The sequence below is a fragment of the Pteropus alecto genome, unplaced genomic scaffold, assembly GCF_000325575.1.
Source record: "Pteropus alecto unplaced genomic scaffold, ASM32557v1 scaffold72, whole genome shotgun sequence".
Classification (NCBI taxonomy): domain Eukaryota; kingdom Metazoa; phylum Chordata; class Mammalia; order Chiroptera; family Pteropodidae; genus Pteropus; species Pteropus alecto.
In genome coordinates, this window is record NW_006436811.1 from 11,702,509 (window position 1) to 11,716,208 (window position 13,700).

Sequence of the window (13,700 nt, forward strand, 5' to 3'; positions counted from 1 at the left end):
CTGTTAATAAAAATCTAATAATTATTGTCTTCTAAGAGTAAATGAAAACTGAGTATATATATGGTTTTCATATATTCTTTTTGGATTAGCAAGCCATAGTTCTCATTAATCCAGAAAAGTTAAAAGTTGTCTGCATTTATCTGATATCCCCTGCCTGAAATATGGCTCAGGAATAGAAGTTTAATGTTAAAATCACAGCCATAAAAGCACATTTTATAGAGAAACGTGAACATTTAAAGGTATAACCAAGTGGGGAAAAAAAAAAACAAAAAAACATACTTCCTCTTCATCAGGTTCAACTTCTTCTGTTTCAACAGCTGAAATATTAGTTATTGGTTTATTCCATGCCAGTTTTAGATCCTGCCCTTTGAAACGAGCTCCATGAACTGCAGCCTAAAACAATTAAGAACATTGGAATACAGAACATTAATAACTTCTAAAGAAAAAAATGAAATGTTATTGTACCTAATATTTAAATTAAATTAGCTAAACACAAGTGAAGACAGATGTCCATTCACTTGCTTTGTGGTTATTTACTTCTTTATTTACTATTGTTAATTTTTTATGATTATTTCTAAAATCAGCCTAGTGATTAGAAATTCCTTTAAAAAAAAAAACAAGAAAACTTTCTCATAATAACTAATTAAAGCTATTTCAGTGCTGGCCAATACCTGACTAGAAGAATTATGTCTATATGTTTACAATACAATAATTGCTATTCAAGGCAATAAACTCAAAGCAGTTAAAGATCATGACTGTAGATTCCGAATCAAAGACTAAATTAGAATTAACAGGCTAAATGTATTTTATTGCTTTTTAATTCTTGTTAATTTACAAATGGCATACATAGTAACTAGAAACTAGAAACTTTTAACAGAATAATTTCGCATGTGTAAAGTATCACATTATTTTTAAATTACATCATATAATCACAAGTATCACAAAATGTTTGACATACAACTATTACATATTATATCTCAACAAAAGAAAAAATCTTGAACTTTTCTATTTAAAACTAAAGTACTTCCCACAAAGCATTCAGAATTGCATATGATAAAACTTAAACTTAGTAAAGTCTAAGTACTTACTACGTTAAGTGGTTGCTTTGGAAATAGTGCACTAAAATTAAAGTAACACAAACTAACATAAATCGATGTTAGCAACATACTGAAATAATTCATTGTCACAAAATATTTATAGCATAATCTCAAGGTATAGCATAATGTGAAATGTAGAATAAATACATATTCAATGACATCTGACCATGAATTGTATGATATTGAAGTCCCTAGGTAAAAATTTTAAATCTGCACATATAAATTTATAATAAATTTAAAAGATTTCATGCCTATTAATATGCAGCTCAAGAGTTTTTAGTCTACAGCCTCATCACAATGTCACATAACTAAAAAATTTTTAAATGCTTATATGTGAAATTTAAGTTTAGAAACAACTTGTAATTTTTAAGCTATAACTATTACATGGAAAGATATTACTGTAAAGAATTCCAACAGTATAATGCAAAATGTCTACTCATAAACTCAACTTTTCATCAGCCAAAAAAAGGCAAATATTGTTAGTGACATCTATTAAATTTGTGACAAAAATTTCTGATGACAATTTTGTAAATGTCTGTATTTAGCATGATTCTTCAAATTTATTAGGTGAGTTTACAATTCTCTAAAGTTTTAATTTTAAAATTACTTACAGGATAATATTTAACTTTTTAATAAGTTTGATCCATTAGAAACTTTTGGCTATTTGGCTGTGTATATAAAATAACAGTTCTTGCTTTTTGAAGACAGAAATTTATTTCGGATAATCTGCAACATCAAATCTTTAAAGTTTAAAAAAATTCTGGATTTCTGGTCAACGTGGCAGAGCAGATAAATGTTGTGCCTGCCTCCTCCCAAAACTACATGGAATTTATAACTAAATTATAGAACCACCACCCTTGAGAACCACCTGAAGACTAGCCAAACAGAATTCCCATAAATAAGAATATAAAGAAGCCACGTCCAGACTAGTAGGAGGGGTGAAGATGAGAAATGGGTTGGTCTCACAACCATGTGTGGTGGTTAAGAATTGGGAGGGACATCTCAGCTGCAGAGGTTCCCACTGAAGATGGAGCAATCCCAGTTCCACACTGGGCTCCCCAGCCTGGGGCACCAGTGGAAAGCAAGAGGAGTCCTCGCAACAGCTGGCTGTAAAAATCAGCAGGGACTCAGTCTGGGTGGGACACCACTGAAGCATTCGGCTCAGGTGAACAGGGAGACCTCTCCACTGGGCCCCGCAAGGACGCCTACTACATAAGGCCACTCTGCCAAAACTGGGAGATGTGGCAGACCTACCTAATACACAAAAACTAACACAAGGAGGAAGTCAAAATGAGGAAACAAAGAAACATGTCCCAAATAAAAGAACAAGACAAAATGCCAGAAAAAGGACTAAATAAAATGGAGGCAAGCAATCTACCAGATGCAAAGTTCAAAACACTGGTTGTAAGGATACACAATGAACTTAGGGGCAGAACAGATTATCTCAGTGAGAACTTCGACAAGGAGTTAGGAAACATAAAGGAGAGAGAAAACATAAAAGCAATCTTAATTTTGAAAAACTGAATTGAAAGTCAAAATTAAAATTATAAAAAAGAACAGATTTTGGTGATTTATCAAAGAAAAATATAATACAATGAAATTTATACCAGAAGTGAATGATTAGTTCAGTATTAGGAAGCAATATAGAGTAAAAAAAGGGAGAAAAAAATCCTCATCTTTCTATAAACACACAAAAATCATAATAAAATCCACTTCTGATCAAAGATAAAAAATCTCTAGTTTTTAATAAAACAGGAATCATTTGTATGTATTCTACCTTAACCTTAAAACTCAGCATCATATATAATAAAAATACTAAAAATGATTTCATTCATCACTTTCATTCATTTCATGAGCAAGATACTGTTACTACTACTGTTATTTAACATTATTCTAAATGTACTAACAAATAACAGACATAAGTGCAAAAATGTGAAAGTTGGAGGCAAAACAACCAAGATTTAACAATATGATTGAATAAATACAAAAAAAAAAAAAAACCAACTCCAAGAACAAAACTATAAAAAGATAATTTGGTAAAATGGTAATTATATATTTAATTAAAACAGATTAATAGTTTTCTACATATGAACAATCAACAGAATATAATGAAAGAAAAGACTTCATTTAAAATAGCAATAAAGTAAATTATCAGGGCAAAACTAATAAGCAATATATATTATCTATATAAAGAAAAGCTTTAAATCTCTTAAAGGATATAAAAAAATGAAGAACTTGAAATACATGATGTTCTAGAGGAAGATTTAGTGTTATAAAGATGTTAATTCTCCCATAAGTAATTCTATCTTTTTGGAACCAAAATAATATAAGATAGCTTATTCTAAAGTTAATATAAAAAGTAAACATATAAAACTACCAGAAGATTCTGAGAATAATAATTGAGCATAAGAGGAAATACAAACAACAGACCTGACAACTATTAAAATATATTATAAAGTTAGTTTAATTAAAACAGTGAGGAAGAAGCACATGAAAACTGATCACTAGAAGAGAACAGAGTCCAAAACACACCCCCAAAAATTTGAGAAATTTTCATATACTAAGGGTATTTCACATAAGTTTGGAAAACTAGTTTTACTCAATGAAATCAAGTAGGCCCCCTATTTTACTCCTTATACCAAATAACTATCATACGAATTTTTTAAAAGAGTGAAACTAAAATCTAAAAAACAAAAAAGGGAGAAAAAAATAACTATTAAAGGCTAGGGTAAATGTTTATCATCTCAGATTGGTGAAAGCCTTCCAACCTTAGAAAGAAATTAATTGAACAATTCACTATTATTGCATGGCAAAATACAGTACAAATGAAAATTCATAAAAATGTGTGTAACTTATGAGCTAATTTTCTAGTATATAAAAAGCTCCCACAGCTCATTCAGGAAAAAAATCAGTAGAATACACGACTCAGCAAAATAAAAAGCAAACAGCATTAACAATGGAGGAAAATGGAAATAAACAGCATTTAAACAAATGTGAATTCATAAAAGTAAATTAAAACTAAAATGAGTTGCTATTTTACAAAGATAAAACTATTTGATATCTCACTGTGATTTACATACCTATGGATTTTTTAAATAAGAAAACTGATAAAACCACTATGTACAGTATACATTAAGGCAAGAACACAGGAAAAAGGCATTCAAACATCTTTGGCGGGCAAGCAAATGCGGTACAACCTGTATGGAGGGCAATTTCAGAACCATCCATCAAAAATTTAAATGCACATATCCTTTTACCTAGCAGTAACATATCCAGAATATCCTACACAGTAATATTCACATATATACAGAGAAATATGCACCAAGAGTATTCACTGTATAAGGTAAAAGAATAAAAACAATGTAAAGTCCATCAACAACCCATGGTTGATTACATTTGGTACATCCCTATAATGAAATATCTATGCAAAAATGACAGAACAAGGCAGCTCTTGATAGAATTATTGATGTTACTTATAGATTCAAAGTCTCAGTATAAAAATATAACCAAAAAACCCACCTAAAAACATTTGTAATCTCTGGGCAGGAACTTGAGAACTAAGGATAAGGATAAGAAGATGATTTACTTCTTATTTCACAACCTTTGGAGTTCTTATATCATGAATATGTACTGTCTATCCAAAAATAAATTAATTTTAAAAATAAAATTTAAAACTATATTTTAAAGTAGTAAAAAACACTCAAACTGTCAACCAGCAACTTTTAACATGATGAACATTATGAATAAATTAACGTGCTGCCAAAATCAATTATTTTTGTGTAGCTGTCTCATCCCTACTCTACTAAAGCATGTTCTGAAACTGAAAAAGAACTGTTTAAAAAAATTATAATTGCTTGTCTAGGTAAATAGGGATTTTCTTAATACTACACAGAGATAACTACAACCATAACAATAAATCAGAAAAACTAGATAATTGTCATTTAAAATTTCCTTCTCATTAAAAAATTTTTACATTCATTAAAACTGTCTCAATAGCCATACAAATCTTCATTTTGCGATAAGTATATACAGTATGTACCTAATGTAAATACCATAAGGAAAAGAAGAACTCAGAAAATATTAAACTTTTTTGCCAACAATTATACTATTTGTGGTAAAGGGGATATTTTCATTCTTACACTTATATTTAGAGCACATAATTATGTTGGTGTCAGTAAAAATGGTTTAGTTTTCTGCATGGAAAAAAGAGACAGAGAGATATGAAGACCAGAGATTAAGTAAAAAAAAACATATAATCCAGAATTAATTTGCAAGTATTAGTACAAGCTCTTATTTTATTTTTTCAATCTACCTACCTCTCTATGTGTATATACGTGTGTATAAAAACCCTATAGTTCAGAATTAAATGGGAAATATCAGTAGCTTTGAATTTTTTTATTTTCTTTATACATGTGTATACATATGAATATATGTCCGTGTATGTATATGTGTACATGTGTGTATGGGTGTATGTTTTTTTTCACTCCCAGCTCTGACCACCGAAAAGGATTAGTGACTGCAATATACTCAGTAGTACTGAGCACCCCTAGTATTCATATTGTGGTCTCTAAATGCCTTTGCCCAGTGAAAAGAATCAGAGCTCCTTAGAGAAATGGCCAATTCGAGGTCTAAAATGGAAAATATATAAGATGAACCCAGAACACCTGTTCATACCAGAAAGCTAAGTTACTATCATAACCCATTAGGGTCCTGTCAAAAGGACTCAGGAACAAACTAGTATATTAGCCACTAGCCAAAAACAGGACAAAACATCAATAACCGAGAACAATGGATCAATCAATACCCATGAAATGTTTTAATGTATGAGTTCATGACTGTATAATAACAATCAAGTTATCTCAAGATACAAACCTTATTCTGGATCCTTAAAAAAAGTGAGTAAAAAATTTATAGAAAAATTGGGGAAATATAAACTCTGACTGGGTATTTGATAATACTTAGGAAATTTCAATCACTTTTAGGTATAATAATAGTAGTATGTTTAATTTTTTAAGGCCCTAACATTGAGACATACACACTGAGATGTTTACAGATGATATGATGACTGAGAATAGCTCTAAAACAAGGAGAGGGAGGGTTGCAGTGGGTGAGACATAGACAAAACAGGCTGTAAGTGGATAACTGCTGAAGCTCTATGATGAGTATACAGGGGTTCTTTTTATAATTCTAATTTCTATGCTATGCAATGTAAACAAAAACTATTTAAAAGCTGAAGCATTTTATTCATAGGCTTCCTCTATAGCCCTTTGCCTATTCTTACAGATGAATTCAACGTTTACAGCAAAGAGGAAAGCAGGCATACACACCACAGAAGGAAAAATGGCTGAAGATCTGACCAAGTTGGAAGAAAAAAAACGTATGAAAAGTAGTTATGAGGTGGGTTCCATATCATAAGTAGAAAATGGCTCTGGAAACGACATTTGGAAAAAACTAGGTTAAGCAAAATTAAACAAGAATGTTTACCTTCTGCCTTTTCAACTCAGATTGTGAATCTAAATGGAATATACAAAGTGGAGACTTTCACAAACTTATCTGACAAGAGAAGCCTTGAGCTCTTGCAGAACCAGTGTTGGGTAAAAACAGGATGGGGAAAATGCCCTAAGGTCAGAAAATTTAAAGCTGCAATCCTAGTGTGTCTTACAGTTTTAGTAACCATAATGATTAAAACTAATCTATGAAAGAAGGCTAAAACCAAGATTATCAATATTTGTAATAACCACAGTATACAATGTTTAGGCAGGAGTTTCATTAAAGAACCACAAATTAAAAAAAAAAAAAAATTAAAATTAAAATTTCACAATTTCCATCTCTAACTTTTGAGTTCAAGCTGCATGGCCACTTTCTCACAAGCCTCAGGCTTGGATTTACTGATTCCGGTAGCACAGTACTTATCGCGTAAAGCAGTATTTAATAACTATTAAGTGTATCGGTAAAAACACAAAAATTCTATGTACATGATTTGATTTATTTTGATTGAATCCAGTTAAATACTGTTCTTGTTATTAGCTTACTATTTATTCAGTCAGCCCCATCGAGTTCTAGGAGTTAAGTTGCACTATCCTCAATTTTTATTCCTAAGGTTCAGGTCTAAAGAATGAGAGCTTTGAAATCATTGACTCTTTCCTGTCTCTATTCAGTTTCCAATCATTTCTCATTCTGGAAAAAAAACCCACAACAATATTAATAATAGCTAACATTAGGAGGGTTTACTTTGTCCCAGGCATTGTTCTATGTACTTCATAAGTTTTGCATCAGTGAATCCTCATAACTATTGAGAGTTTAGGCATGGGTGTCAAAAATGTACCAGTAGAACAGGATTCTCTTTTGATATAAAAAGCTACATACCTCTTTGAGTTTGGGGCTTCAAATAGGGACTTAACTGTTCCTATTCTAAAACTGGATCTTAGTTATCTTACAAAGGTGTAAACAATTCAAAGTAGGAAAAACAACATTCTAACCAGGCATGGGAAGAGGCTACATTTTTTGTCCTGTTTGGGTACTTATCCAACTTTAGTACAATGAGGTGGTGATAGACAAACAAGAAAATAAAGCAGAGTCAACCGAAACCTAAAAGTGTTGTTTATATAATTATTCCTTAAAATACTTCAATCTCTTTCCTGAGGAAAATTTCTCACTTTTCAGTCATATTTGAATGTCTCAATTACCTTATTCCTGTACTTTCACTTAGAAATACTATGCATCTATTGATTATAGAAAATAGGCATTTATCCAATCATCTGAGAACAATGGTTAAGAAAAATGAAATAATAGAAATAAACATTAGCAAAAGGTTGATAATTTCCTTTTCTTGGCAAGGTCTATCCTTTCTCAACTTTATAAAGCCCTAGACATTGGTGTGAAAATTTCCTTTATTTTACATAATGATGGTGATGGTAAATGCAAGCTTTTTTGTACTTTTTAAGCATTCTTCCTTGACGAAGTTAAAAATTCGCACTCCCGTATCAACCACACTAATTTTTAAATTTCTAAACCTTAATGTTCCCTGAAACCCAGAGGTTTAAAAACCTTTAGCCTATACTACCTAGGTAAGGCAAGCTTCAACTTAATTTTCTATTTTGTTCTAAAATATGTTAAAAATGTTTCCAGAAATTTTTTGGCTTAAGGAAATGCTTATGGTTTAATAATTTCTATAACTTAATTCCAAATATTTAGAATAGCAACAGTAGTATTCCTTTCATCTTGTTTGGTAAATTCAACTAAAATGGTACTTACCCTGAAAAGGTAACTCTCATAAAACTTAAGTGATTTTTGCCACTTATTCAACCTTGATGTAATTCAGTGTTTTTTTTATATATACTTATATAAAAGCGAATGAACAAACATAATTTGAGATGGAAAAAGCAAGACCCTAGAAAAAAGACATGTCAATAGGCCTTAGCAAGAGCAAAACTTACAAAAGTTATTTAAAAGGCAAGAGGTTTTTCTTTTCCTCGCAGCCCATACATAAGCAAGCAGAAAGTTGTGTGTGTGTGTGTGTGTGTGTGTGTGTGTGTGTGTGTGTATTTAAAGTTGTTACTATATCCACAAACTTGGTAATACAGTATTTTAACCATCTGTACAAAACACTATTGTTTTATAATGACTACTTCCTAAAAAACAGATAGAACATAAAGAAATGGTACTCAGATACCTATCTAACCTTACACTGAAAATTATCATTGAAGCCATCATTTAAAGGAAGCTTATTTTTGTATTCAACAATACCTTTGAGAGAAAACTGGATCAGAGATCTATTTTTTCAATATAAAACATTTACATGTAAGTTTATAAAAAAGTTTTAAACTCTAATCAATTATAAATTACTTTTTATTTTCATAAAAGATGTTTAAATAAAAGCTGACTCAAAACTACATTTTAAAAAAAAACCTAGGATAAGAAATTTCTATGAAATTATCCACTACCCACCCCACCTAGAAACTAGGTTATTCCAGGGTTCACTAAATACTTTTCTGAGACTTATCAGACCCACAGTCTTTTATTGGTTACAATGTTCCAAGAGCAACTTGTAAGCCCCCAGCAAAGTACCACTGTGCTGGCAAGTCGTTTTTTAGGTTTTTCAAAACTTTAGACCACATTCAACTTAAAACTTCTGAAAACATTCCAACTCTTCCATTCACATTAACTGTTTGGAACATATAATGCATTTTTTCCAAGGACAAAATGATACAACTATTGCTCTATAATCCTGAACAAAGAACAACACAGGGCCCAAAGGGCTCCTATGAATCCCCCACACATCACAGTCTTTTTTTTTTTTTTTTAATCTTTTAAATCCAGAAGAAAAACAAGGTTGCATATACTTCTGGTCATTCTTTGGAAAGACAATTCAAGATATATAGTTTAAGACAACTATACCAAAAGGACCCTGAAAGCTAGAGCTATGTATCATGTCTTAGGCAAAAGTTGTTGAGGCCTAGTTATAGGGGTATGCTGAGCTACGGACACTTCTTTAGTGTTTGGCCAACTGGCACTAGGAAGCAGCAGAGATGAAGGATGGTTAAGGGTAGCCATCAGGATTATATCTCAGCTGCTACCTTATCCCTCACTACTCAGTCTGCCAAAACAGACCTTGCTCTGGGTCATATGGAAAAAAGGATAATGGGAAGCAGGGTGGCTCTATCTCTAGTGAAAGAGAAAGCAAGGAGAATTCCTAGTGTCTCAAGACAATACAACTTGACATTCGACTTGCTGACTATATATATAATATATATATATATATATTTTTTTAATTAAATTTATTGGGTGACATTGGTTAATAAAATTATATAGGTCTCGACTATACAATTCAATAATACTTCATATATATGTTGTACTATGTGCTCAATACCCAAAGTCAAATCTCCTTTAGTCACCATAAATTTGACCCTCTTTACCCTTATCTACCTCTCCCCTTCCCCCTTTCCCACTGGTAACCACTAAACTGTTGTGTCTATGAGTTTTGGTTTGTTAGTCTTGTTCATTTGTTGTTTTCAATTTTATATTCCACATACTCTAATAATATGTCATATATAGAATTGTGCCTAACTGCTTTAGGTAGGACATTATTTGTGGCCATGAATTCTGCTTCACATGTTCTACCTACTGTCAACTGCAGTTATTTAGTAAGTTAAAAAATTCATTTACATATTAAAATTTAAAAGCAATATTTTTATAACATTTTAATACAGATCTTCAATAAATTAGATCATTTGTAATACTTACTGCTTCAGCTTCTGCTCTTGTCTTGAAAGTAATTACTGCATGAAGTGAAGAGTCATCAATCTGACAATCTTCAATTTCGCCATATTGCTTTAAATTAAAAACAAGTATTTTCTCCAAATAAATATTCTGAAACATTCAAAATCTGATGGTTTTTAAAATATTAAAATATCAATAAATGTAACTCAGAATACATAACAATTCATGGTGATTAACAGAAAAAAAATGGTCAATAATTCATTTTGGTACCTGATAGTCTAAGATAAATGGTGGTCCGACCTTCCAAATACTATTACTATTGTACACTTTCTAGAACTAGGGAAACTTATTATTAATTGACTTATTCTTTAAATAAACAATGGTCAAAGACTGAGCTTTCTTATTATCTTCTATACTCGTTTATTTCTGATTCCAGAATATGCTAAATTCTTTCTAAAACAGAATATTTAATCCTCAGAATATTTTATGAGCTTTCTGTAAAGATAGCGAAGGTGGGGGGAGAGAATAAGAGAACTTAAGCACTTTTCTCAAAGTAATTAAGTTAATTACCGGAATGAGAGTCCAGGTCTTTCGATTCAAAAGTTTAACAATAACTGATCCTGCTTTCACTCTCAGTGAAGACTCCTCTAGATCACATATTCTTTTAGGACATTTGCAAGCTAAACATATTAAATTATGCTTGTTTCGGTTTGTTGGATTTTATTTTTTACCTGTGTAGGAGGATTTTTCTATAAACAGCAACCTTTATCATATAAAATTCTAGTCCTCTGTATGTCATTACTAATACCTTTCTTCTTACCAAACATAAAATTATAAACATGAACTTATTAAATACACACACACTCCATACAGAAAAATTCTGTAGAGCACAGGAAGAGAATCGCCTCTAGAATCAGTCGGATCCTCGCTGTCAGTTACAAGCTGTGTAAACTTAAATAAGTTACTCTCTTCACACTTCATTTTCCTCATCTCTAAAATAGGCATAATAAAGGTACCTACTTCAAAGAGTTATCTAAATAACTCATAACATAGTGAGTTATATAAGGCACTTGGAATAATACCTCCCATAAAATAAGAGCTCTATAAATTTTAAATTATAATTTTTATCCACCGAGACCAGTAGCTGTTTCATTTCTAGACTGGCCAGATCAAGAATATTACCAAATAAAACTCCATCTTAATAAAAAAACAACTCTGAATGGCCCCTGCAGGGTGTTAAATTTTTCCTTAAAAGTAAATATCAAATGAAAGTATAGGACTTCCTTCTCTAAAACAACAGTTTAAATCATTCATTTCACAATACCTGAAGGCTTACTAAGTGTAAGAATTGTAATGTTTCTTCCAAATAATAAACAAAAACTCCCTACAGCTTGCTTTTTAAATAACAAAAGATCATCATAGAAATTCTTTGGTCAGATTAATGGATTTAAATTTGTCATGTCATTTTCATAATTTCCCCTTTAATATATCCATTATCCCCAACAATGGTTATCAGTATTTGTTTACTGGGCAGTGAAAAAGTACCGCAAAATGAGGAAGAAGATCTTCTCTATCACTCTCCGTAAATGCAGAAATCTCCAATGCCCTGGGACGGTGATCCACAACAGCATGACCAGGTACACCTCGACCTCGACCTCGACCCCTGCCTCGGCCATGAGCTGCACCTCGACCTCTTGAATGAATTCCTCTACCCCGACCAGATGAAAGAATCCCTCGTTTTGCTGCCTAGAAGGAATTAAACACGTAAGTTAAACATCACAAACAGCCAAGTGTTATACACTTTATCAGATGAGTCAAACTTTTATATACTCTGACATCATATTCAAATAATGCCCTATAAGAGTCTCATAATTTAGGGTGGAGTTTTATATTTTAAAGTAAAAGCAAATGTAGGCAGTTAATGAATTTAAAAAAACAAAACATTAATTTAAGCACTGTTTCAAAATTATTGTGTGCTTTTTTCTAAATTCTTACTCTCCAACACATCAGACTCTATCAAAAAAATAAAATCAGCGATTCTTGATTTCCAAATGGCGTTGTTCCTCCAGAAGTCACTTTCATACAGAGATATGTACACAATAAATGTATTTTCCTATTTATAATTTTCAAACTGTTTCCCTACTGTAGTACAGTAACTACTGTACTTCAGTAGTTACAGTTATCTCAAATTCATTGTTCTGATCACTTACAGTTAACATCATTATACAACTAATGTCCATAGTAACTTATATTCCACCACATCACTCTGTATGAATAGCATACCATTCCTTCATTTATGAATACTTCCTATGTGCAAGTCCTTACTCTCATGAAACTCAAATCCTAGAGGGGTAAAGAAACATTAAACAACTAAGTTATCTGATTTTATCCATGAGAGGTGACTCAAAAAATGGGGAAATGCTTTAACTAAAGATTTGAACAGAACATTAAAGATGTGAACAAAGTACTAAGATTTGCAATAAATAAAATACTATAATGTTAGTTCCGTGAGGATTTTCCCCCACCCCGTTTTATTCTCTACTCAATCCCCAGCACATATAATAGTAGGTGGCAGATTATAGATACTTAATATGTGTTCAATGAATCAAAGAAGGAACAAAGAACAAGCAACACAAAGGTAAAGGGAGTGCTTGCAGCAGGAACAAGGAAACCAAAAGCTGAAAGGAACATGGTACTTCAAAGAATGAATAAAATCCAGTGTAGCTGGACCACATGAGATGAAGAGATGAGGCTGGAGAGATAGGCAGAGCCAGATCATGAATAACTTTAAGGACCACGTTAAGGATTTTAAATTTTATTCCAAGAACCATGAAAATCAATTAAAACATTTAAGGCGGAGAAGTAATGTAATTGAATCAGGATTTAAAATGTTATTCTGGTGAGAGTTTTAAGAACAGAGTAGAAGGAAGAAGAAAACAATACCAATCAGTAGACTACTACAGTAACCCCAGCAACTGAAAACAGAAGCTTGGTCTACAGCGGTGGCAATGGACATAGAGAAAGTAATGCATTCAAGATATATTTGGGAGTAACATGTATAAAACTTGGTAATTAATTGGATATGAATACTGAAGAAAAGGAAGGAATTGATGAAGGCTCTCGGATTTTGGTTTGGGTAATTGTGTAGATGGAGTTAAGGGGCAAAATAAGCACAATTTTGAACACACTGAGTCTGAGGATGTGAAACATCCAAGTGGAAATATCAAGGAAGCACCACTGCCAAATCTCTGCAAGTATAAAATCTCAAGATATTTAACATAAACTAAAATAATCTAAAATCCAAATAATAAAGTTCAAAGGGCAAGGATTAATAACAGAGCAGCATATACAAAAGTCTACTCTGAGGAACAAAATGCTCCCTGA

General features: G+C 31.8%; 1 protein-coding gene across 1 annotated transcript in view; it reads right to left on the bottom strand.

The window, feature by feature from the left end:
• RBM26 (RNA binding motif protein 26) overlaps positions 1 to 13,700 on the bottom strand; it is an 80,454-nt gene that overhangs the window by 8,016 nt on the left and 58,738 nt on the right. Inside the window, exons 19-21 of the mRNA XM_025048190.1 lie at positions 11,862 to 12,062; positions 10,341 to 10,427; positions 280 to 393 (exon numbers count right to left, since the gene is read on the bottom strand). Coding sequence (XP_024903958.1) covers positions 280 to 393; positions 10,341 to 10,427; positions 11,862 to 12,062 — 402 coding nt within the window. The remainder of the gene's footprint in view (positions 1 to 279; positions 394 to 10,340; positions 10,428 to 11,861; positions 12,063 to 13,700) is intronic.